Source organism: Excalfactoria chinensis, chromosome 16 (genome assembly GCF_039878825.1).
Source record: "Excalfactoria chinensis isolate bCotChi1 chromosome 16, bCotChi1.hap2, whole genome shotgun sequence".
Classification (NCBI taxonomy): domain Eukaryota; kingdom Metazoa; phylum Chordata; class Aves; order Galliformes; family Phasianidae; genus Excalfactoria; species Excalfactoria chinensis.
This window is the reverse complement of record NC_092840.1, coordinates 4,776,651-4,801,390: the sequence shown is the minus strand read 5'-3', so window position 1 is coordinate 4,801,390 and position 24,740 is coordinate 4,776,651. Positions and strand designations below refer to the sequence as shown.

Below are 24,740 nucleotides of genomic sequence, written 5' to 3'. Positions count from 1 at the left end.
TTTAATTCTCACAGAAGGAAAACAAAGCAGCCAGGAAAAGCTGCACCACATGCCTGAGGTTACCACCCTTATGGAGTTCTGGCTGTGCTCAAAGTGTGCAGTGATGATTTTTTACTACTAAAGTCCATAGAGTTTCCTTTCTGTTGAGGAAAAGCCCTGGTGCAACATTGGAGATGAAAGGGAAAGCTCATCCAGCTCCTGGTACGGGCATCCTACCCAGCTACCTTGGAAACATCTTTGAAGGTGAAATCATTTTGGTTTTCTTTTCTTACTGTTATTATCATCATCAGTCCTTGCTGCTCCTTTGTGCTTTTGGAGATGTTGATTTCATCATGTTGAAACATCCTTCAGAAATGAGCAGAAGCTTTAAAGCCCTGTTGGACAGTTTGAAGTATTAAGACACGAGGCTGGGGGGGAAAACAAAACGCACAACTCCAAGAGCAGGAACTGCTTTATTATGCCATTCTAGGAAACAAAGCTTTCTAATAAACTTCACTATCGCTCAAGATAACCTGATAAAGATAAATCACATCAGTGTCACGCTGCCCCGATCACTGAGATGGGCTGCCTGTGTCTGTGCAGGAGGACCAGTAGGGATCTGATGTCCTTAAACCTTACACTGAGATTAGTTATATTAAGATACAGCAACTGCAGACTTCAAGTTCACATGCCCAGTATAATACTTCAAACAGCAGCTTTGCAGTGGGTCTGTTTGTGTTTGGGTTGAACACCTCAGACTATGAGCCATATATTCTTCTGTAAAGCACTAACAGATGCTTGGATCTGAGGAAGGAGCTTAGAACTAAAAGAGCTACTAAAGCAGTGCCTGTCCAAAGGGAGCTGCTGGGCCTTCTGTATCATACGTTCTACCAGCAGCCTTAACAGCATACTTGTGTTTACTTAAGCTTCAACTCAGTTAGCAGGAGGAAGCAATAAACTACTTGCTCACAGCATTACAGTGCTAATTCAGAGGACAGCATTTGTAATTCTCATTAAGGTCCTTCTCTTATAGCTGGGAAAATACTTCTCTAATACTCATTGTGGAGTTGGCTTCTTTCATTCAGTTCCGTTTCCTTTTCTTTGCTTCTCCTTCCAAAGTTCAGTTTGTGAAACTCCTTCTTGATCTCCAGAAAAGATTTGTTCTTCGTCTCAGGAATTACCAGGAAGATGAAAGCAGCGACTGCGGAGCACTCCAGTAGGAACACCACAAAGCAGTACTGCTTCAGGCCTTTCTGCAAGTCAACGGCATTTATGATTGCAACGTGCTTCATGTGCAACGGTGGGCTTCAGAAAACAAAGAGCCCCAATTGTTTTGCATGATAACCTGATGGCCTGAAGCTCAGAAGGCTCCCAGACAACACAGACTTAAATCTGTACCCCTCATGCATTCCTTTTTACTTACAAATTGTTTAGGTCTTAACAAACAGTAACAAAACAGTGTATCGGTTACACTCAGTTGAGGGTTTTTGTGCACCCAGTGTGCAAGTCTCACTTTCTCCCACTAAGCAGCTGGATGGAACCTTAGAGTTCAGTGGGAGGTGAAGCAATCCGGAGAAAACAAAGTATGTCAACTTACCACTATGAAAGGGAAAAGCATTCCAATGGTGAAGAAACTAATCCAGCTCACAGCCCCTCCAATCATGCAGGCAGCAGGACGCGAGGACTGCACGAAGATCTCAGCCGTCAGCGTGTTGGTTATGCCACCTGGGGGAGCACATTTGGGACAACACAAGGTGATTGTGGCACATGGCAGTTCACAAAGTGCTTCCAGTGGCACGAAGCTGTCATTTTTAATGGCATGTTTGTCAGTCTCTGCCCACACAGTAAGCATCTTCTCAAGTGGGCCTGTTTCCATAGGACTGCTCAGGCACCAAAGGTCCCTTTAAAGGTGTAACAGGTTTTATCTTGCTTCTATGCTTTGCCTGAATGGAAGGACAGAACTAAGAGCCCCACCTGGCACACAGCTGGCCCTGACAAGAACACAGCCTGAGCTTCAGTTTCAGGCTGTGTGATGCTATTCATTCTGATGAGACTCTATGACTTGCATTCCTTAATGAGAGCCTCAGCAGCCTTAGGTAAATGCTGCTGGTTTACACAGCAGAGTTGCTCACTTTCCTCCTTACACCCCCCAAGAGGCAGCTGAACATTTTATAACATCCCTTAATGGGTGATACCTGGTCCCAGCCCAAAGCTCAGTATGAAGGCAAACACAGACATCATGCTCACGTAAGGCACCCAGGAGTGCAGATCCTGGAACAGAAGAGAATGAAAAGCTTTAGTTCGTACTCTAATAATCTAGTTTAAAATTCGGGCTTAAGTTACACCTTCCTCAGCTATTTTATTTCAAGTAAGACCAGTCATTCACAGATGCTTAAGACCTCTATATTTAACAGGACTGCTTAATTGAAAGTCAATATTGCATTCTCAGATCTTACCAGATGTCTTCCAATACTTCCAAGATTTATCATCAATCCTCTGAGGCAAAAAACAGCATCAGCATGGAAAATTATCATTATTAGTTCAACATTTTGTCAGTGCTTATTTCAGCACTTCAGAATGACCCTGTGCGTTACCGAATTGTCTTGGAGCTCTCAGAGTAAACAGATTTTCTCTCACTGTGTTGTTTATGTGTACATAAAGTCCAGTGGTGCAGTAAAGAAGCGCTAGAATTACTATAGATGCAGGCATCTTCACCTTTTCTATGGTGCCATTCAGCACAGCACAGCTCCCACCTTCTAGCATCACAGAGTCACACTCCCTGTTAGTAACATCACAGAACAAAAATGAGTCCTACTGAACACCTGGTAAGTCAAAGAGAACGTCAGAACAACACTCCAGAGGGTCATAAGGAGGTATCCCCCAAGGATGAGGTATCTTCTTCCCACGCGGTCTATAAGTAAACCCTATGGACAAGAGATGTTTTGTTACCATACTGAGCTCGTATTTACCAACATTAAATTGTTATGGTCTGTACTAGAAGGCAGAAGGAATTGTTGCATACACAGGTGAGTGCTGTGAGGCATTCACAAGTGCCAGTGCCAAGAGTCACGTAGGGGATTTTTTCCGCTGAGATCCCAGCTTGCTCAAAAACATAAGTTGCATAGAAATAAATCTACAACAGAAAGGGGAAAAAAAAGCAGAATCAGGCATTTCCAGTAGGTAAACAGTCAGCAAGAAACAAATCATACATCTGAATCTATTCTATATTGTGACTTACAGCATTTATCCCACTGAGCTGCTGGCCCATAGTCATCACAACAACAGTAACGAGCTGCCATCGCACGGCACGATCAGTGAAGAGCTGCCAGGGCTTCTTGGGTTTCTCCCCATCCAAGGCAAAGCATTCCCGCTGGATGTCTTCCATCTCCCTTTGATACTGTGAAGAACCATGAAGTCGCTTCAAAGCTAAAAACAGAACACGACACTGAGTTTTACCTATTCCACAGTCACTGGAAACTCATCTCTTTCCACAAGGACCCAACCATTGCTGAAATACAAACGTTTTCTACTTTAGGAAGAAAAAAACCACTGATTTGCTTCATGGCTTTTTGCTTGCTGGCTGTGATGGGATGACAATAGCAGGGTGGCAAATCTTTGGCTACAGCAAATAGAACGAGCCCAGAGGCAGCAGCCATGGATACAAAAAATGAAATGAAAGAGCTGTTTACCTTTGGAAGGGCTCATGTAGGCAGGGATCTCCAGTAAGAGATGCCCTCACCTTCACTGCCAACTCTTAAGTGAGGGCTGGGAAGGGGTGGATCCTTGCTTCAGCCCTTCTGGTCACCCAGGTGCACTGCATACACCTGAGCTCCCCTGGGCTGGCCCTGCCTTCCCACCAGGTGCTCCATCACTGCTTCAGGCCATGACTGAACATTTCCACTACACTGGTTTTCTAGAATGAAGGATACCCTCTTTACGTGTGTCTTGCCATGGTGGATCAGATTCAAGAGGCATTCCTTTTATTTAAGTCAAATATCTGACCCTGAAACATTCCCCACACAAACTGTTTGGAGCTGTTTTATACCTGGGCTGCAAACTGCTGAACAGCTGTTTCACTGGAGGACATTCAAAGCAGTTTAGAGTCTTCCGCTTACATTCCAGACAAACATCACACCTTTTGTTACACCCATGTCTTTAATTTTGCCATTGGGATGCATTTAGTGGATGGCAGGGAAGAAAACCCGATTCTTCTAAAGCAAAATATTACCTGAAGTCATTTGAATGCAAGACCAAAGGCTGTGTAACTACGTTGTGCTGATAAAGAGAAAAGTGAAATCTGGAACCCAACGTGCTCGTCAGAACCTTCTGAGGATGCAGAGAAAGAACCACTGCGAGTTACCTTTGGCACAGCTCAGCTCATCACCTCTATCAATAAGAAGATATCTGGGACTTTCAGGAAACCAAGGCAGGAACAAAAGTTGGGCAAATGCTGGAACACAGCTGCTGGAGAGCAAAAGAGGCCAATATGCTTCTGCACCTAATAGTTCCCTGGGAGAGATGTGGGGAGAAAGCAAGACGTTTGCCCTTCAATAAATGCTTCTTGTAACCTGTTACCTACATCATGTGAACCTCAACAGAAAGAGGTTTGCAAAGCATTTCCCACCCACTCTAAAATCAGGCTTCAGTCAGGAAGAAACAAGCAGTGCTGCTTTCTTGCTGCTTATTGCTGTGCTGACTCTAAGAATTAGCTTCAGATCTGCTGCAGCAGCGTTTTCTAACAATACAGGAATGCAAAAGCAAAGAAATTCACCTCGAGGTTAACGCTGGAACTCCCAACTGCTTTTGAGAGTGATATAATCATTTGCCTCTGAAAGGAAAGCAGCCACTCACCTGACCCCACCTCCCATTCAGAGCTGATCTAATGAGGTGTATTTACATAGAAAGGAATTGCTAAAATTGGAGCCCTTCGAATCAACAGGATGAGGAATGATGGGCAATATAAACTTATCCAATAGAAAGCATTTTGCATTTTAAGCACTGACCTCAGATTAGGCAGCCTAAGTTTACATTCTATTTTATAGCACTTCACACCTAAAGTCATCAGCACAATTAGTTACTTCGGAAGACAGAATAAGGAAAAAAGAACTTCTAAGGACCTCAGGTAGTAGAATGGGGAGAAGAGGAAAGAAAAGATGAAGCAGATTAAGGTGCTGTGAGTCATTAGGACAGGAGGAAGCCTGTGGCAGACTTCATGACAGAAGCTTTTCATCTATAGTTTTTCAGGAACCAACTGTACGAAGTCCCCAGCAACCTCATCAGTTCTCACAAGGCACAAAACCAGCAGCAGTGCTACTTCAGAGGCCCTCCCTCAAGTCCTGTCAAATGCATTTAGCTATAATCCACTGTCTCCAGCAAAAACACATACTTGGCATAACTGTGCCCATTTACCGGCGCCGTTCTGTTTGATGTTTGTAAACTGAGAATAAATAGTACAGACAGTTTGGAGTTTTAAGAATAAAGTGGCAGAAGTAGGTTTTTCTGTTACGCCTTCTATATAAGTTGATTCAGAAGTGCTACAGCGAGGATCCTTCAGGAAGCTGCAAGGAATTGCAATTCCTTACGCACAAGTAATAAGAGGTAGAAAAAGTCCATGTATTACTAACCTCAGACCAACTATTTGTCCTGTCAGAATGCCCCCGGTCAGAAAGATGGAGCTACCCATGGCCATGCCTCCTCGGAGATGTTTCGGGGCAACCTCCCCAAGGTACAAAGGTTGCACACAGAGCCCAACACCTGCAAGTCAAAGGAGAAACATTTTCCTACAAAGTGTATCGTGGCAGCTCTTCATATATCATATGATATTGGGCACTTAACCCTGGATTTCTGTGCTCAAGGACACTCGTTCCTTTACCAGACTCTGATTATTGAACAACAATGCCATTAATGAAATATTACCTTATTCTAGATAACTACAACCACACCAAAGGTATGGTTCTTCATGCTGTTACAAACAGGAGTAATACCATGAGATGGAAAGCACCATGACAACAGCAGGGCAGCAAAGTCTTTGGCTGCAGGAAATGAGCACAAGCCCAAATGCAACAGACACAGAAATGAAGAGCTGCTTACCTTTGGAAGGCCTCAGGTAGGCAAGGATCTCCAGTAAGAAATTCCCTCACCTCCACTGCCAGCCTTTGGATGAAGGCTGAGTAGTGGTGGATCCTGACTCCACCCCATCTGATCACTCAGGTACATTGCATGCACCTGAGCTCCCCTGGGTTGGCCCTGCCTTCCCACCAGGTGCTCCATCGCTGCTTACAGGACTCAAGACTTTTTCACTTTCTAGGTTTTGCTTTGAAATGCAGCACTGAACTGAAACGTGTAGGAAATGGGACTTTTTCTGTGAATTTATCAGCCTTCAGAGTCCAAATTAAACCACACAACGTCTTTCAGACCAAATCTACAAAGCAGCATATATTGTAATATCTATTGTATTGTAACACCTAAAGGCTCACCGGTAACGTTAAGCCATCGTACACAACAGCTTACTGACAGCAGGGACAGGAAATCCCTTACCTGAATTGATACCAATCAAAAACCTTCCAACAATCAGCAACTCAAACAATCCTGTTGGAAAACTGATCCCCATTAAAATGGCAGCCAGTATGGCTATAATGTTATTCATCAGAAGAGCTCCTTTCCTGAAGGGGGGAAAAAATAAAGGATAATCAATAACACTTTTTCAACAAACACTTTATTTTTTGGTAATACAAACGGGCTTTGGACTGGAGGAACAAGTTTCTTGCTGGGAATCTGATATAACTGTTCGCTCACATCTAAAAACAGCCATGGCAAGTGTAAGGTGGAATGATACAAAGATGGTAACAAAGATGATAACAGATATCCAAAAGGTTATTATAGGAAAAAACTCACCGATATGGATAACTTGACTGGGAAACACTGAGGCAATCTCCACCAGGGAGCAGTCTCCAAGAGATGCTGCCTTAATGGTGGTCAGCCCTTAAATGAGGTCTAGAGGAGGCAAAGTCAAGCTCCACCTCTTCTGGGAATACAGCTAAATGACTCTCACCTGTGCTCCCACAGCTGACCCGACACTTGCCTCAGCTGATTAATCAGAGGTTCAGGCTGTGATTAACAATTCCCTATACAGCAAGGTAGGAACATGGCTTTGTTTATTCACTGTGTTTATATGGAACGTCCTTACCATTAGTACAGGGCACAGATGTACACTTATGGGAAAGGTGTTCTCACACAGCACTGCCATATTCTTGGAAGTACTCCTAGGAAGAAAGTAGGAAAAGAGAACGTGCTCTGTCTGTGCCTGTCCCTGTAGCTCACCTGCCCAGCTGAATTGCCATGCTGCCTCCAATAAGGGCTCCACACAGGCCACCGAGTGAAAAGATAGAAGCAATGACCGACCAAAGAAAAGTCAGCAGATTGGGATTGAGTTCCACGTGATAACGACTGGCCCAGGTTTCATTTAAGAACTTGTGTATGTGCTGCAGGAGAGAAAGCACGGTGTAAGTACAGCATTCCATCTAGCTATTAGGAGTCAGCCCTAAAATCCCACTCTGGGAGCTAACAAGCAGGATGTTCTCTGACAGCTGATAGATGCAATAGAAGATGCAGCGTTCCTGGCTGACTGGAAGATGTTCTTTGTTTTATTCTGTTAATTATTCTTAAAGCAGTTACACAGGGTAGCTGAATTATCACAAGGCAGAATACTTTACCTGAGTGGGGGCATTGATAATGGAAACGTTATATCCATACTGAAAGGTCCCTCCAATTCCCACCGAGCAAACAGCCAGAAACAAGGTCCAGCTGGGAAACTAGGGAACAAGAGGGTTAGGTATGAACACAGGCATGTCCTTGAACTCAGGTGTGTGTAACACCTAGGAGAAAAATCACTGAGGTAATCGCTGACTTTTTGGACCATGAAAGTTATTTGGTTAGAAAACAACCTCTGCCGTAGGAGAAACCATTTCACACTGATGTTGGCCGCAGTTGTGTGTGCCCTCTGCCTCACTTCAGAGGTGCTGATTTTTGAACCAGCCCTCGCAGAACAGTTTGGAATGAGTAAAATAAGACCAAGGACCCCAACGTCAGAAATATCTGAAGGGGAACCGGTAACAGCCCGTGGTTAACTTCCACTTGAGTACAAACAAAACAGAGACGAAGCGACGCTGGTCACATCTCACAACTTCTTGCTGAGAACTGTAATCTCTCCATTCCCATTTCATCTTCTTCCAGCAATAAAATGAAGTTTCATGCATAACTTCAAGTCTAAAACAGTCCAAAGTCAAGACAACCCTGGCAATGATTTCCTATGCCTGCTAAAGCCATGGTTTTAACCCGCATAATAGAACCACAGCCATCAAAGCACGCGTAGAACAAACAAGAAGCAGCATAATCCCAAGCAACAACTACAAAAATGCAGCAGTGCAGCCATAAGAGCAGCAGAGAGATTTGGTTCCCTACTGACCCACTTCTCTGCACAAGGCCTTCCTTTACCCACACCTCACACTCCTCATCTGCCAAGCAGCTGGGTGAGAGTTCTTGTGATGCACTCCACGCTCTGCTCAGAGCAATCAGGACTCACAGTGTACACATTACTAGCAGGAAGCCCTAACAGGGCACCTAAGCCACAGAGGGTTACAGGACACACCATTACAATACCTTCTGCTCCCTGTTTGGTTACACTCAATGTACCAGATGGATGTATTGATCATGCAGCTCATCAGAGCTCAGCAACCCCTACATATAACATCCACTATGACACGCTCCAGGCCCATTCCTTCCCCCCAAGCCCCTCTTGCTCTTTTCAGCCTCTGGTTCCAGAGTGAGAGCTACACATCAGGAAGTGAAAACACTGCAGGGGGTCAGGAAAAGAGCCCAGGGTCACTGACCCGAACCATCTACCCTTTGTTTTGCTATGACACCTCCATTCTTCCTCCTGCCCTCATCAGCCTGCTCATTCCCCCCATATGCTGTGTCACATGTGTCGCAGTTTGGGCCTGGATTTCTTAGGCCACAGACAACAGCCTCATGTATTTCACGAGTTCTTGAACTCGTGATGCTTAAGGAGCGTTCCAACTAATCAACCATGGAAAATCAGGGAGTTTCACAACCGAGCAGCACTGTTAAGGAGCCACAGACCTGCAGGACCCACCTGTGAGGCCACAGAGCTCCGCTTACCTTGCTGGGTGCGCTCAGCAGGGGCTGGGACTCCATTCACAGCATAGGCTGAATTAGATTTCCTTTGCAAAAATTAGTAAACTACACTACGGGGATAAAAGGTGCCAAAGAAATCGAGTTATTATTGCAGGAAAACACACAGATGTTTGTGCTCCATCTCCAGCCCGGGGGATCCTTCTCAGCCCTTTTTAAGATGGAAATCAGAGTAGCTGAATTTGGAGGGGAGCTCAGGGATCCCCCCCCCTACCATGTGCTGCTGCCCCCAGCTCAGGCTGCCCAGGGTCCATCCATGGCCTCGGGCACCCGCAGGGATGGAGCACCACAGCTCTGGGCAGCGCTGCCTCACTGCCCTGAGGTCCAACGCTCATAAAGCCTCACAGAGCCCAAGAAGAAGCTGACAGTAAAAGCTCCCTGCATGACAGTAACAGCTCCCAGTGACACGTTCGGCAGCAGCTTAGAGCAGAGCAGAAAACACCGCACAGCCACCCGCCAGCTGCGCCGTTCGGCTCCCAGCAGCCCCCCACAGCGTTACCTGCCGCTCCGCAGCCATCCCTGCCCGCCGCCCGCAGCGCCGCTCGGCCCTCAGCTGACCGGGATCGGGCTGCGGTCCGCCCCGCGGGGATCAGCCGCGTCAGGCGCACTGCGGCTCTGCCCCGCCGCTCCGGGACCGGGACCGAGACCGAGCCCGGGCCTCCAGGCGGACATGGCTCGGACGGGGCTCGAGCAGCGCAGCGAGCGGCCGCGCTCTGCCCCATAGCCGCGCCGGCACCTCCACAGCCGCGGCGCCGGCCGCCCCAGCACTACATCTCCCGTCGCGCCCCGCGGCGGCCGCGGAACTACAGCTCCCGGCGTGCTCCGCCCGCCTTCTCCGAGCGGGGCGAAAGGCCTGGAAGCCGGCGGGGCTCTGGCGGTGCCGTCCGACTTCGGGCGCTGCGCGGCCCGGCCCGGCGGTGAGCGTTCCGGCGGTGACGAACGGGCCCGGCTGCCGCTCGGGGTGCGCGTAGGGCCGGCCGGGCCGCGACTCGGGCTGAGGGTGTCGGGGAAGCGCCGCGGGCCGCGCTGAGGGCGGGGGGGGGCCTCCAGAGGGAGCGCGGTGCTGACGGCCCGCTTCGGCCCGGCGGGAGGGATGGCGGCGCTGGGCAGGTCCTGTCAGGGCATCCCCGCGGCTCCCGCGCTGGAGTTCCCGCAGGCCGCCGCTCCTGACCGCCCCGTCCTGCCCGGGGACGCCGTGGGCTGCGTGCAGATGGTGGGGAACGGCAGCGACGGCGGCTACGGCTCTTCCGGCGTGTGCCCGCCCGGCGGCTTTGACATCGCCTCGTTGGCCGCGCTCGGGAGTTACAACGAAGGCGTGGCCGTGCCCCCCGTGGGATCCTTCACGCCCGCGCCGCACCCGCAGCAGAACCACAGCCGGTGAGTGCGGAACGGCCGCGTCGGCCTACACGGATCCGCTCTGGTTCCCGGAGCGGTCGTGGTTTGTTTTGTGCCTGTCCCGTGTTGTCTGTCTGCACGTCAGCACTGCATTGCTTGCTTTGCTGCCTTGAGGTCGTTGCTGAGGGATGAAGAAGCCTTCAAAAACTGAAGAAATGCGAGCGATTTTACGGAGACCTTGATCATAGATTCACAGAATGGCTGAGGTTGGAGCGGAGCTCAGGATCCCCCACCCCTGCCATGTGCTGGCTGCCACCAGCTCAGGCTGCCCAGGGCCCATCCATGGCCTTGGGGACCTCCAGGGATGGGGCACCCACAGCTCTGGGCAGCACTGCCGGGGCCTCACTGCCCTCTGAGTGAGGAATTGCTTCCTCACATCCAACCTCAGTCTCCTCTCTTTTAGTTTAAAGCCATTCCTCCACGTCCTGTCACTATCAAACCATGCAAAAAGTCACTCCTCTCCTGCTTGTGAGCGCCCTGCAGGTACTGGAAGGCTGCTGTGAGCTCTCCCTGTAGCCTTGTCTTCTCCAGGCTGCTCTCTGTGTCTTCTCCCAGTCTAGACATGTATCTGGGATTGCCACAACCCAACTGCAGCACCTTGCTCTTGGTTCTATTAAACATCACGAGCTTCTCGTGTGCCCAATTTTTGAGCCTTCTGATAAGTTCTCAAAGCTCCGATGCCTTTTAAAAATCAAATTGCTTTTTGAAACATACGAACACAGGTTTTTTTTATGTGAATACTTAAACAATTCAGTCAGATTTTGCTGTTTGGTTACATTCCATTTGAGCGTGTTGCCATGAGATGACGTACTGAGGCTGAAGTTAGTACCAGCCAGTAACTATTTCTCTCTATTTTGCAGCGTCTCTGTTCGATGTGGAAAGAAGCATAAGCTAGAAGAAGAGTCAGAAGGGTAAATTGAATTTGTGTTTTATATCCTGAAAAAATATATATATAATAATTTCCATAAGTATTTGAGTGCATCTTATCTACAAAATGCACAGGAAGGGAACTTCTTCCATTGTTTCAGTGTGGAATCCTTCCCCCAGGTTGCACAGAAGCCCAAACCCATTGAGGTTTCCTCGTTAATTGCACAGTACTGACTTTCTTGCATAGGGTACCCACGATTTAGTAAGAGCAGTGTTGATGTATTATTTTGTAGAGGTCTCCTTCCTGCAGTTTGTCAAGCTGGGTGAAGTGTACGTGCCTTTAATACTCTGTCCTGTAGAAAACCACGTTTCTCTTTGGTCAATTGTAAACTTGTTTTGTTTCCTAGTTGTCCCGTGAAGAAGAAGAGACTGACAGGAACCAAAAACTGCCCTTTGAATCCCAGCACTGAAGAGTGGATTCTGTGTGCAGGTCAGCAGGCAGCTGGGGAGGTAGCAACAAGTCAATATGGTGGCAGCCGGCCTGAAACTGCCATGTTAGAAATCCCCTGTGAAGAAATGGAGCAGACAATGGGGGAGCAGCAATGCGAGGTTGCTCGCAGGAAGCTTCAGGAAATTGAGGACAGGTAAATGTAGGGATTGACTGGACTGGCTTTGCTAAGCTTTACCTTGTTTTGGTGGGTATTAAGGGGTAAAACTGCTGAGTCTGGGATGAACCTTCTGTGTGAGTGCTCCCTCTGTAAGCTGCCTATGGTTTTGTGAGTGTTGTGATCGATAATGTGATCTGAACTTGAGGATGCAAGAACAAGAGATGCTGAATAAGTAACAGTCTCCTCAAAGTCATCACACAGCATCAATGTGCTATACTGGGTCTTGAGTTTCTTTTGCATATATCCAGAGCTCACATTTTTAACTTCCATTATCTATTTGGAATTGAGCTCAGCTTTTTCTTCTCCCCAGCTTGTTCTATGATTAATACCTCAAAATGCTCGGGATAGGTACGAATTTGTGAGTGTAAAGAATAGCATGAATCAGAGATCTCTTTCCGCATATGTAATCCTGAGGTTCATCTTGTTAACAATCAGGTGGTTTGGGAGTTGGAAATGGGGTGGCTCTTGTCAGTCCTCGACAGTCATGTAATAAATGTAGTGTGTATTCTTGTCTTTCAAGGACTTTGGGGGATGTCATGTGTATGTAGCAATTGACTGCAGCTGAACTGGTGTTCCAAAATACTCTACAGTGACTGCTGCAAAGAAGACATATACATTTAAAAACCATTTCATTTTTAGTTGAGTACTTAACATATGATGCATGAAAGGGTGTGTTTTTCCATGGGTAAATAAGAGCAGACGTTTATCTTCATTTGGCTATACCTGCATTACGAAGTATGATGTGAGAGATTACAAAGATTGATGCAAAGTCTTTCAAGATTAAGAAATAAATTCAGTAGCTTTTCATTCATTCTCAGAATTAACAGATGGGGAGCTGAGCAGCCAAAGTTGCTGGGTTACAAACTCACTGTTGTCATAGGACTGAATTATATGCCGTCCCCAGAAGTGAATGTGGTTTATGTTTTCTTGGTGTCGTTGTGCACTGCTGGATGATACAAAGATAACGAAGCTAGCTCAGGTACCAGAAGCCGCTCAAGTGGCTTCTATGGTTGCAGTCGTTCTTAGGGTATGTTGGCCCAAGAGAGACTCATGAGAACCTGGCCCCGCTGCTTCTGGTACCCCAGCCTAGGCCAGATATCTGCACTGTACAGTGCAGTGCACGTGGTTAGAACTGTAGTCTGCAGTGGATGTGCCTGTTAAAAGTATGCTCAATAGTGTTTATTTCCCTCTTCCCCCTCCGTTCCTAGGATAATTGATGAAGATGAGGAAGTTCATGCTGATGGAAATGTTAGCAATCTGCCCACTCTTATCCTGTCAGATACCCTTAAGAAAGGGATGAAGAGGGATTTTGGTGAAGTCCTGACAAAGAAAATAATAGAGTCTATGTAAGTTCTGGAGGAAATCCTGGTGCTATGTAGCTAACACATGCAAACGAAATGAGAGACACAGTCTCGTGTTTGTGGAGATGTCCTTCATTAGTGCATGATGCAACCAGCGTTGTGTAACAGACCGCTCACCTGGTCAAAAGCAGGAAGAACTATCCTGATGTAAAATAGAATGAAGTGTAACTGCAGCAGCCATCAAGCTGTCTGTTCTATACCCTGATTTGTACAGGGTGAAATACTTTGAATAAACGGTTATGTCCTCATTGTTATGTACGTGGGTTCCCCAAAGAAGGTCCTCAAGTGTGACCAACAGTGCTCGTTGAGTTTGGTGGAACAGGAGGAACACACAGGGTTAGAACTGCAAGTAATGGAACTGGTTAAAGAAAATTGAATAGGCAAAAAGTTGGAATGTGCATCCTGGAATATAGTTCCATCCTGGAATGTAGTTCCATCCTGGAATGTAGTTCCATCCTGGAATATAGTTCCAGGCTAGCACAGTGGATGAAGATTCTCGCTGGTGTTCTACATTTAGCAGATGTGATTGCAGAACTTTAAACTAACTGACACTCCATCCCTTCTAGGAGCCGTCCTTCTATGGAGCTGGTGCTTTGGAAACCACTTCCTGAATTTCTCACAGATAAACTGAAGCCTGTTAAGAATTTCAGGCAGCAGAGTACTGAAGGGTGTCAAGCTAAGCAGACAACACCAGGAGCTGCTTTTGACCCACAGACTGAAACATTCCCTGAATCCCAACAGACTGCCATGTCTCCAGATCCATATGCCAGTGTGGGAATCTCTGGATGTGTAGAAGAAGAAATGGAGCTGTAGATGCCAAGTTGTAGACTGAAAGTGGTGACACCTTGTGATGGGTTTTTTTTTGTTGTTGTTATTTTTATTCCTTCTTCTGGTTTGTGTGAATCTGAAGTTTGGTTGTTTTTTTTGTTCTCCTAGTAGTGACTGTAAGAACGTGGGTTGGCCAGAGACAACTTGGGGAAACGTTATAAAAATACAATTCTGGTCTGTTAAACATTCTCATTTTTACTGAGAAGGCGACCCAGAGGCCTTTGGAACAAGGAAGCAGCTTTTCCATCTTTGTTAATGATGAAATATCCTCCTAATGCCCCCAGAAAGGTTTAAAATCCAATTAACTGAATGTTATGGTGGCTTAAGCCACGCTTTTCACTTACTGAGCCATTTAGACTGGTGCATATACTATGCTTGGTCAGTTTTATTCACATTAGAGGATGGTATTGAAAGCAAGACATGCTCCTGAGTCTAGTCAGAGACAGGAAAGTCACCCCTGTAAAAATACAGCTCTTCACACGATTGCTGTTTCATCTTACTTGATGTAAACTCCAATACTGCAGTGATACGTTCTGCAGCTTGGCAAGGAAGGTTATGACTGAGCAGAACTCTTTTGCATTGTGGGAAGTAAAACTAGCTACTGACTAGGAAGGTATCTATTAACTATAGTCTTCTCTGGCTTATGGTCTCATAAATGTGGGTTTTTAATGCTCCTCCTCCCCAAACGGCACAAAGTGAAGTGGTTCCCAAGCCAAATGATGCACGTTTGACATCGTGATGTGATTTTTATAAGCGCTGAGCTGGCAAGTCAGTTAAGGACAGCATAACTTGATTAAATAAGAAATATCCTTTAATTCTGCTCAAGATCAGGTAAGAGGGAGCTGATTTTCTGGAGTGACAGGGGTCAAATGCTGAACACCAAGGTAATTAAGTCCCCAACTTTGAGACCGCTGACACTGATGGTGAAGATGTTTGTTGTTTGTATGAGGAAACCTAGATTTATGGGCTAAGCTAGAACATGCCATTAACATGATGCCACATAGTTCATATGCCAAAATAGTTATGTATTGTGCTTAGGGTGTTAAGGAATCCTCAGTGCGCTATAGCTCGTAGCTTTTTTCCATGCACACTAATTCTGTTATACTTAAACAAGGCAGAGAATATCATCTTCCGCTCTCAAGTCCTTGGCCTTTTCCAGAGAAACTGACCTCACTAATGCAGCTGTCTGCATAAGAAAATGTATCCATCCTGTGAGCAGATAATTGATATTCTGTGTGGGCTTTTTAAATGCTTAAATAACTCACAGTTGCCAGTTTGATTTTCAACTTCTGGTTTTGCACTCATTCTTCTTTGGCTTAGAACAGCAGCTTGCTTTGAAAGTTATCCCTGTTAGTTAAGTCCTGTGTATATCTCGCTCTGATTGTTGGAGGTGTTCTGACATTTGCTGTTTCTGGCTAAAATATTTCAGAGCTTCACTAAAAACATTCCAACATTTGAATAGGTATTATGCTGAAAACTGGTATCTAAGTACCACTCTGGGACTTTGGAGAGCGTGTGCAGCTTTTTTCTTGCTCTTATATCTATTTCAGAGTCTGTTACGAATCTCTTGCATGTAACGTGTAGCATTTTTTATGTATTATTATACTGTTGAACTTGCTTAAATTGTACAGCCTTTGACCTGCTGCTACATGGCTTGTGCATAAGGTAATGCAGTTCGGGGCAGGCTGTAGTCATTGCGGGTAGAAAACGAGGTGCCTCTAAATATTTATTTTTAAGGTTGCGAGATTGTAGTGGAAGCTTAAGATTGGGACTGATTCAACTGATAGCTCTGATGCTGAATTAATGGAGAAAGGAGGGTAACAAATCCAAAACTGTGATGAAACCATCTCAGCAACACTTCCATTTTGGCATAGGGTACAGAAAACTCTGAGAGGCCAAAAAGTTAAATCCAGTTTCCTCCCTACTCAAAACACTGAATGACAAATTGTTCATTAAATTAATACTGACTTCTGTTATTCTGCCATCTGAAAGAACCATCTATTGACAAAGACCATGAGATGGGGAAGAGCTGCATCCAGTGCATTTGCTTTAGATTTATTTTAAAGTGTGTCTAACTTATTTAAGCTGTTAGGAGGAGAGAACAGGGCTGAAGTGCTTCGAGTGTGGATAAAGTAGGAACCAGTTACCTGGAAGGACTGAGCAAAATCGTACTCCTGAAATTGGTGAGGACAAACTACCAGCTGTTTCCACACTTCTGTATTTGTAAGAGAGTGGTTTGTTGTTGCCTTCCTTAAGAGACTTTCTTAACTCTGTTTGCAAGGAAGAGAGAAACATGATGCAGTATTAGGAGAGTTTTATTTTGAAATATGGACGATCTGATTCTGGTCTGTCTTCTCTTGGGGCCAAATCACCATTTGTATGTGAGTTTTTCAATAAATTTTCTGAAGTATTTTTAGATGGTGCAATTCATCCTTAATACTACAGACTGTATAAGAGCAGTGTGGTAACCAGGTATTCCAGATACAAGCTTGCTAAGCTCACATCTGGTAGGTGTTAGTGCTAGTGAAAGTCCTGAGCTCTATGAAGCTTCCAGATACCCTACATGAAATGTGTGCAGTAAATAGCACCAACTTGTATCAGAACCCACACTGACAGTGAGCCTTGATAGGCCACGCTGTGAAACATCTACAACTGTAAAGATGAAAAAGAGGGAACAAAAGGGCATCAATAGTACTCCGCTTCTGGCTGCTGTGTTTTAACGCATTCTGGGTGTGAATTTCAACAGCCCATTTCCAAATGCAATGCAAATGCAATCAGGAGACACCAAGTTCTTTAAGACCTAATTTAAGACCTACTGTTTGTTGCTCTCTGAGCTGTGTTTCCATCTTTGAGGTAAGTGGATACACTGAAAGCAGGCAATCTATGTCCACATCACTGGGTGGCAGTGTTGCTACTTTAATTGGTCAGTCACACCTGCAGTGTTCTGCAGTAGCAGTTGAAGCTGTTTTTAACAGCAAGCACTGAGGATTAACCCCTTTTCTTCATTTTACCCAACCCTTACAGTTCATCCCATGCATACTCACTAGCACCATAAGTCAGCACAGCTCTAACCCTCCAGAGATCAATCAGAAGAGCAGCTACAGGCACATGTGCTGCCCTGACATACAAAGCACAGGAAGACCCACCACACAGAAACACAGAATTCAAAGCTTTCAGAAGTCCAGATATTCCCTCCCCCCCCTTTACTGACAAACAAGGCAAGAAGTGAGCTGCATTGCACTTTAATTGCATCAACATAGTTAAATAAAAACTGAGAAAGCAACTCTACATAGCCAACAGAAAACAGGCATTTATACAGTACATCTGTAAAATGCACAGACTTCAGTTGTAAACCAGCTGTCTAAACACAGATATCCCAATAAAGCTTTCAGTGTTGAGAGTACTTTGATTTTCAGGTTCATTCCAAATCGCCAAGTTATTGAGAAATTAATTTTCTTCTCTCCTAAGAGAGAATGCTGAATGGGAGCGGCGGGGGATAAAAAACAACCTTTTTTCCCCTCTTACCAGTAGAAATGAATGGCCATCACTACATCTACCAGCATTTATAGGAAGAAACAAGCAACACTTCTCTGAATAGAATCATAGAATGGCCTGGGTTGAAAAGGACCACAATGATCATCTAGTTTCAATTCCACTCCTCTCCACCCACTGAAAAGGTGTGTATATATACATCATGTTACCCTGCCAGGAGATAACCAGGGACAGTTAACACTACCAAGTTAGACACTGATCAGCTGAGGAAAAAGTTCATTGGCAAAGCTATCCTCCCAGGTACAGTCAGTGTCAAGAGGAGAGGGCATGTCACTGAAGGGTGACAGGGATCCTTCATATCCAGAGTCACTACCAGCATCCAGCAGAGAGCTTGAGGCTGCAAAGCTATGGTGACAGGGAAGCAGATGAGAGATACCCAGCTCAGGCATTAAGCTGTCTACAGGTTCCTCTTTCACAGACACTGGGACCTCAGCAATAGCTTCGTCTTCAGGTGGAGAGAGAGACACTCCCTCAATTTTCACAAGCATATTGGTTTCATTGTGCACTTTAACAGGAAACTCCAGTATTAAGGGTTTTGTGTACACGTGATCAAACCTTATGAGTTCATTAATGGCCTCCAGCTTAGCTGATGGGGACCCCAGAGAGGGAGAGGGGGAGGTCGGTATGGAATTTGTTTCTCCACACATCTCTTCCTCCAGCTTTTCCAGGCTGGATGATTCTGAATCAGCACATTTGAGAAATATTTCTGGGTCCAGACTGTCCAGAAAGCCGAACAGGAGATCAGACTGCAGAATAAAATACTGTTTTAGAAAGACGACCTACTACTGTAACAACACATTTATTGTGGCGCAAGTCCACCTTCACCTGAAAGCAAAGATAAGCTAACATCACCACACAACTGCAGTTTTACCAAGAGCAACTGTCAGTTATTGATACTGGTAAGATAGTCATTGATCAAAACTACTTCATTCATTAACTCTCTTAAGGCTAGTAGATCAAACTCCACACTGACTGCATGTTAATAGATCCTAGTACCTTAGACCCTTTACATGCCAACACCACAGTACCTACTGGCTCTAGAGAACAAGGACAAGAACCAGTCATAAGCAGACTTGCCCATGACCAAAAAGTATGTAAGCTTTCAAAGTCTTCAGGATAGGAAACAATTCACAACTTGTCTTGAAGCTCCAACTGTGGCTCCAAGTGTAGTCATCAATAACCAAACCTGTTTTTAATAAGAGTAAAATTACAGTATGTAGCCAGCATTCATATGCTTCTGCTGTATAAGCCAGAAGACTGTCCAGGCAACATTTTTAAGACGACAGAAATTGAACTTGTTGAAGTTGCATTAACACCTCCTGAACACATGGGGTATCCATTAGACCTTAAGTCACAAGGAAGGCATTCCAAAGCTTAATAAACAAGCTGAAGATAAGACTTATATTAGAACGTTTTGAAGTCTTTAGACTATTTAGGACAGGAGCAGATGCTCACCTCAGAATCTGAAGAGTCACAGGCATCAGAATCCATGTGGAGGTTGTCAGAAATGGTGACAGCTGGGCCTGTACCTGCTGCAGAGGAACACGTAGTCTGAGTGCTGCGGACTCAGCGGACCCGGTCACCAACCTGATGTCATCCACCTTGGATTCCTTCACAACCTGTACAAGGAAAAAAAGCCCCATCAGCCACAAGTGTTCTGGCAGGCAGGACAGCACTTCTGCAAACAACTCCACCATTAGATTCTCTACTGGCTGTACGATATCTGATGAGGCAAGACTTCTTTCTATGTCAGCTCAAGCTTCCCCACCCCTGGAAATCCACCTTGCTCACCACTTTCCCTGTTCTTTTGAAACATGCATAATTGACTGTTAACAGCTCTTTCTTCCTCCCCACCCCAGAGCATAGAAGCACAGACAAGCTGTGAGTGCCCCATTCCTGGAGGGGCCCAAGGCCACGGATGAGCTCTGGGCAGCCTGAGCCAGGAAGGGCCACCAGCCCACGGCAGAGGTGAGACTGGATGATCTTTACAGACCCCACCAACTTCAACCACCTTATGTTCCTGTATGAGAGCAACACCCACGCCCGCTGCCGGGTTACTCACTGCTCACAGCGCCTGCTCAGCACACAGCGGCCCCAAAGCGCCGCGCTCCGCCCCACGACGACCTCAGGGAGCGGCACAGCCAGACTCTGCCCCGCCGCGGGCTGCGGGCACTCACCATCGACTCGCACTCCGGCTCTGTCTTCAAAGTGTCCAAACCCAGGCGGCAACGGAGCTCCTGGTTCTCCATGGAGAGGCTGCCGGTCTGTTCCCTCAGCCGCTGGTTCTCCCTCAATAGCCGTTGGTTCTGTGGAGACCGGAGCGCGGTCAGATCGCATCCCACAGGCGCCCCGCGCGGCCCGGCCCGGCGCTCACCTCCTCCTCCAGCTCCACCACCTGCTGCTCCAGCTCCGTCATCCGCGCCTTCTTCCTGTCCCGGGCGCTCTGAGCTGCCACTCGGTTCTTCAGCTTCCTACGGGGCACAATATGGGCACAATATGGGCACAATATGGGCACAACCGGAGGCCCCGCGGCCCTCCCTGCTCGGCCCAACGCCGCCGCCCCCCCCTCACCTGCGCAGAGCCTTCTCCTCAGGGCTCAGGTGGGTGAGGCGCTGCCGCTTGCGGGCCGGCGGCGGAGCCTCTGGGGGGCTGGGAGCCGCCCCCGCGGGCAGCACGACGGACAGGCGGCGGCCGGGAGCGGATTCGGCCGCATCGCCCGGGAAAAGGAGCAGCCGCGGAGCTCCACGCAGCTCCGCCATAACCGGGACAACCGCACCGACAGCCGCCGCCACACAGTGCCGGCACGGCGGCCCCGCCCGGATTTCTACGGTCGTGTCTCTTTCTGATTGGTCGAGACGGAGTGACGTACGGCACCTCGCGGGCCGCGATTGGCTGCAGGAGGGAGCAAGGCTGGGGCGGATTGCATCAGACTGTGGGGGAAGGGTTGGCACGTGGCGGGCCTTGAGGGCGGTGCGGGGCTGTCATGGCTGCCATTGCCGCCTTGCCATTGCCGTCCTGCCATTGCCGCCCTGCCATTGCCGCCCTGCCATTGCTGCCCTGCTATTGCCGCCCTACCATTGCCGCCCTGCCATTGCCGGCATTCCCGGGCTGCCCAGAGCTATGGGTCCCTGGAGGTGCCCGAGGCCATGGATGGGCCCTGGGCAGCCCGAGCTGTGGAGCATCTTTGGATGTCCATCTTTGATGGATGGCCATCTTTGAAGTCCCCTCCAACCTCAGCCGTTCTGTGATTTCAGAGCGCTGACTTCTGCCTTTTTGGTTTTCTTTTGCTTTGCCAACCTGCTGTTTACACGTTCCTCTTCTTATATTTCTATTCTTTTTTTTTTCTTCAGTTATTGCATTTAAGCCTGTGAGCCCCGTGTCAGCGATTACTTCAGAGAACTTCTTGTATAACCTTGCATAAATATCAAAGAATGGTTTGAGTCAGAAGGGACCCCCAAAGGCCATCAGTTCCCACTGCCTGCAGTGCTCAGGGACACCCACAGCTCCATCAGTGCTCACAGCCCCATCCCCTGACTGTGGGTGCCTGCAGGGATGGGGCACCTCCACCTCTCTGTGCACCCTGTGCAGTGCCTCACTGCCCTCAGTGTGAACAACTTCTTCCTTATATCCAATCTAAACCTCCCTTCTTTTAGTTTGAAACCATTTCCCCTTCCGCTATCACACAGATCCTGCTAAGGAGGGTCTGCCCCTTCTTCCTTACTGCCTCTCTTTAGATCTGTAGTTCATCACCACGATCTGAGGATGTGCCAATGAGGATACTGTTGGCTGTCCTGCCAGAAACAACATTAGTTCCTGCCAACAGCTTTTATGTGGTATGTTCCAGGTGGCCAACCTAGCAAAGGAAATAGTTCTGTTTAACAAAGGTGGAGAGGCTTTCCCCTTGTGTAACATCAGATAGGGAAAGAAATACGAGCCGAATGTTATCTGCATGTGAAAAAAGGGGGTACAGGGGAGGTAGAGAAAATGAGAATGTACAAAGAAAAGATAATTTAATTAATAGACATAGTCTGAGAAAGAGCATGTTTGCCCAGCGTGTGTCTAGAAACACTTGGAAAGTGGCCTAGGGCCTCCAGCTCATGTCAACAGCTGGCATATTCCCAGATCTGTATCACTAGCTGATTAAAGAGAAAGGAAACTGTTCTGCAGCCTAAAGCAAGGTTATTCCAAACTTGTAACGTCTGTAATTATCGTTCTGTTCACTTTACTTATTCGTACATTTCATCAACATGCTGAGATGGAGAGTGTATCTCTCAAGATATGAGTCCTCTCCGTCTTCAGGTGAAAAATCACCACTGTGTTTCTAAAGGAGACTGCTAACCTGATTGCTGAGTTTGTTGTCAGCTGGGCAGGGAAGACTTCAGCCCTATGCCTAGGTTTGCTGGGGTAGCACTGTTACTGGAAGGTGCCTCATTTCAACATCTTTGCAGATTTGATTAAGCTCTTGGCCCAAGAAAAGGACAGAACTGTGTGCTGGGGGTGCTCTTTAGAAGCGCTGTTGCTTGAGAGGAATTGTGTCCACCTATTTACATGGATGTGTAATTATACATTTGTGGTGCTTGTTACAGGTCAAAGGAAAAAGCAGAGCACTCTCTTGAGATGGATACTATGAGTGCAGCTTGAGGGGAATGCTGCAGAATGAGTTTGGGCAATACAAGACAGAGGGAACTTGTTGTCGCCCCGCTGTCCCATTGAGTAGCTTGTGTTCTGGATTCTCAGCAAATATTTGATGTGCTGAGTGAGCTCTGAGGAGAGCAGCCAACTGTTGAAATCTCACACGCCTAAAAGCTCCTGTTACAGTAAATTCTCCTGTTTGCACATCCGGAATCAGAACTGGAGCCTCTTCTTGGAAAATGCTCCGGGAGGTAAACAACTGCGCTCAGTAAAACCTGATGGCTGCCTCCTACTGGTAAAGCCTAGCACTGGGGCAATGCCTGTTTCTGAAAGGAAACAGCTTCTGCTATTCCTTAGGCTTCACTCACTGGGATTTAGGATTTCCCTACAAATTCAGAGGCTCTGAGAGTCCTGACAGCTTTCTTGTTTTGTTGGGGATGGGGCTGTGAGCACTGATGGAGCTGTGGGTGTCCCTGTGCACTGCAGGCAGTGCGACCAGACAGCCTTTGGGGGTCCCTTCCATACCATTCTGTGAGTCTATTCTATGATTCTACTTCTCACAGAACTTTAGTTTACTTCTTAGTGCTCTTTTCTCTTTTTTTGCTTCAAGGTGCTGCTGTTTCTGCATGTTGATGTGGGCCCTGCAGGGTCACTACACGGTGTATATCTGTCCTGTCTCACAACTCTCATGTCAGCTTGTTCTGTGCATCAGACAGGAGTTTGCCGTGACATCTGAGTGCATAAATTGAAAGGCCGTGGAGACATCTTTAATCGGAACGAATGTCTCTGGAGAAATCTTGGCTCCTGTCGCACCTTCTTGCGGCTTTCGCCGGCAGGCAGAGCCGCTCCTCGGGTACGGGAGGACATCTGCTGGCTGCTCTGCTGCGGTGCAGCCACGGCCGGAGGCGGTGCGATGGGAGAGAGGGGTCAGGAGTTTCGTTTAAGGATTACTTCAATGAAAAACAACCTTCTCGCTCAGATAAGAGTCCAGGATGCCTCTCTGGTCATCAGAAGCTCTATCCACTGCTGCTGGTGTTCAATTGCTTCTGATAGCCATTTTGAGCTAAGGTAGATGTCACCATGCTGCATAGCATTATGATGGCATGTCCCACATTTGTCTACGATGTTGTTTAATATACACGGGGGGACCCTCTGAAACACCAACTGCTTCTTAAATTTGAGAGTCAGAACAGCCCAGAATTCCAAACTAAATACTAAACGAATATCTGCAATGTAGGAGGAAGATGTTAAGTCAACGAGTCTCCTCTCCTCTCCTCTCCTCTCCTCTCCTCTCCTCTCCTCTCCTCTCCTCTCCTCTCCTCTCCTCTCCTCTCCTCTCCTCTCCTCTCCTCTCCTCTCCTCTCCTCTCCTCTCCTCTCCTCTCCTCTCCTCTCCTCTCCTCTCCTCTCCTCTCCTCTCCTCTCCTCTCCTCTCCTCTCCTCTCCTCTCCTCTCCTCTCCTCTCCGTGATGTATGCCCAGTAGTTAATGGGGAAAACCAATCTCATACCTTCCATATGGGTTCAGTGTTACCCGCAAATACTCTCGACTTGCAGCCCCAAAACGAAAAGGTCATCGCTCACCAGTGGGGGGAGACAGCCACTGGTTTCTGCAGTGACAGGTCGCCGTCTCCGTTGTAACTGGATTTCCCATTGAAATGTGCCGTGCTGCGTTATTTGGTGTTACCAGATCACTTTGAATTATAAATCATAGGAGTAAGAGCCATCTTTTTCTTACATCACGTATCCGAGCAGATCCTTTGTGTGTGTTTTCTGTTTTCTTTGCAAAGTGAATGACTGAACCATGCCCTACACAAAGTTTGGCTGATGCTGGAGAGAATCAGATGGAAATTCAGAACTCACAGTAACCAAAGTAAACTTTTAATCCACACTCATGGATGAACTTCTTCATTTCTTTGAGAAAAGGCCATGTTTTCCTTTGCTTTCAATATATTTGCTCTTAAAATCGCTGGGGCCCTGCCCTCATCGCCTGCCTGCTGCACAACCTGACTTTTCCCCTTCCCTACGTTTCACATTCCTTAAACATCCCTACCAAGCAAAAGACAACATATGCTGTGGCCAATCTGCTGTTGCACACATACTTTTTTTTTCTGGCTACTGTGGTGCAGAATGTGTAACAGCTGAGCACCACCCCCTGCCCCCCCAGCGAGGGATGCAGTTCTGTTTACATGCACTCACATTTACTTATGTCCTTTCCTAGTCACAGCCCCTTAACATGCAAATACAGTTA

The 24,740-nt window shown here is 47.0% G+C and overlaps 3 protein-coding genes across 11 annotated transcripts; 1 reads left to right on the top strand and 2 right to left on the bottom strand.

Annotated features, from left to right (window-relative positions):
• Positions 1-51: 51 nt before the first annotated feature.
• On the bottom strand, positions 52-9,938 carry LOC140259496 (solute carrier family 2, facilitated glucose transporter member 11-like). Of its 6 annotated transcripts, XM_072350898.1 has the most exons (13): positions 9,689-9,736; positions 9,157-9,242; positions 7,692-7,790; positions 7,300-7,460; positions 6,517-6,641; positions 5,604-5,733; positions 4,340-4,488; positions 3,218-3,405; positions 3,002-3,112; positions 2,802-2,903; positions 2,175-2,250; positions 1,577-1,704; positions 52-1,232 (listed from the first exon to the last, which is right to left on the bottom strand). In XM_072350898.1, the coding sequence occupies exons 2-13, from the start codon at positions 9,190-9,192 to the stop codon at positions 1,029-1,031; spliced, it is 1,509 nt and encodes a 502-aa protein (XP_072206999.1). In that variant the 5' UTR covers positions 9,193-9,242; positions 9,689-9,736; the 3' UTR covers positions 52-1,028. The 6 variants fall into 6 exon arrangements, with proteins under 6 accessions (XP_072206999.1, XP_072207001.1, XP_072207003.1 ...); XM_072350900.1 differs by lacking the exon at positions 9,157-9,242 and having other exon boundaries at positions 9,689-9,847; XM_072350902.1 differs by lacking the exons at positions 7,692-7,790; positions 9,157-9,242 and having other exon boundaries at positions 9,689-9,847.
• Positions 9,939-10,032: 94 nt separating this feature from the next.
• Positions 10,033-16,720, top strand: CCDC117 (coiled-coil domain containing 117). Of its 4 annotated transcripts, none has more exons than XM_072350907.1 (6): positions 10,033-10,106; positions 10,400-10,566; positions 11,445-11,495; positions 11,859-12,095; positions 13,328-13,465; positions 14,047-16,720. In XM_072350907.1, the coding sequence occupies exons 2-6, from the start codon at positions 10,400-10,402 to the stop codon at positions 14,291-14,293; spliced, it is 840 nt and encodes a 279-aa protein (XP_072207008.1). In that variant the 5' UTR covers positions 10,033-10,106; the 3' UTR covers positions 14,294-16,720. The 4 variants fall into 4 exon arrangements, with proteins under 4 accessions (XP_072207008.1, XP_072207007.1, XP_072207006.1 ...); XM_072350906.1 differs by having other exon boundaries at positions 10,038-10,150; XM_072350905.1 differs by lacking the exon at positions 10,033-10,106 and having other exon boundaries at positions 10,277-10,566.
• An 814-nt stretch (positions 16,721-17,534) lies between these two features.
• XBP1 (X-box binding protein 1) lies at positions 17,535-20,674 on the bottom strand. The gene is made up of 5 exons (XM_072351009.1): positions 20,432-20,674; positions 20,235-20,331; positions 20,038-20,166; positions 19,316-19,479; positions 17,535-18,606 (listed from the first exon to the last, which is right to left on the bottom strand). Exons 1-5 carry the CDS (start codon positions 20,617-20,619, stop codon positions 18,417-18,419), a joined length of 768 nt encoding a protein of 255 aa, XP_072207110.1. The 5' UTR covers positions 20,620-20,674; the 3' UTR covers positions 17,535-18,416.
• Between the last annotated feature and the right edge of the window lie 4,066 nt (positions 20,675-24,740).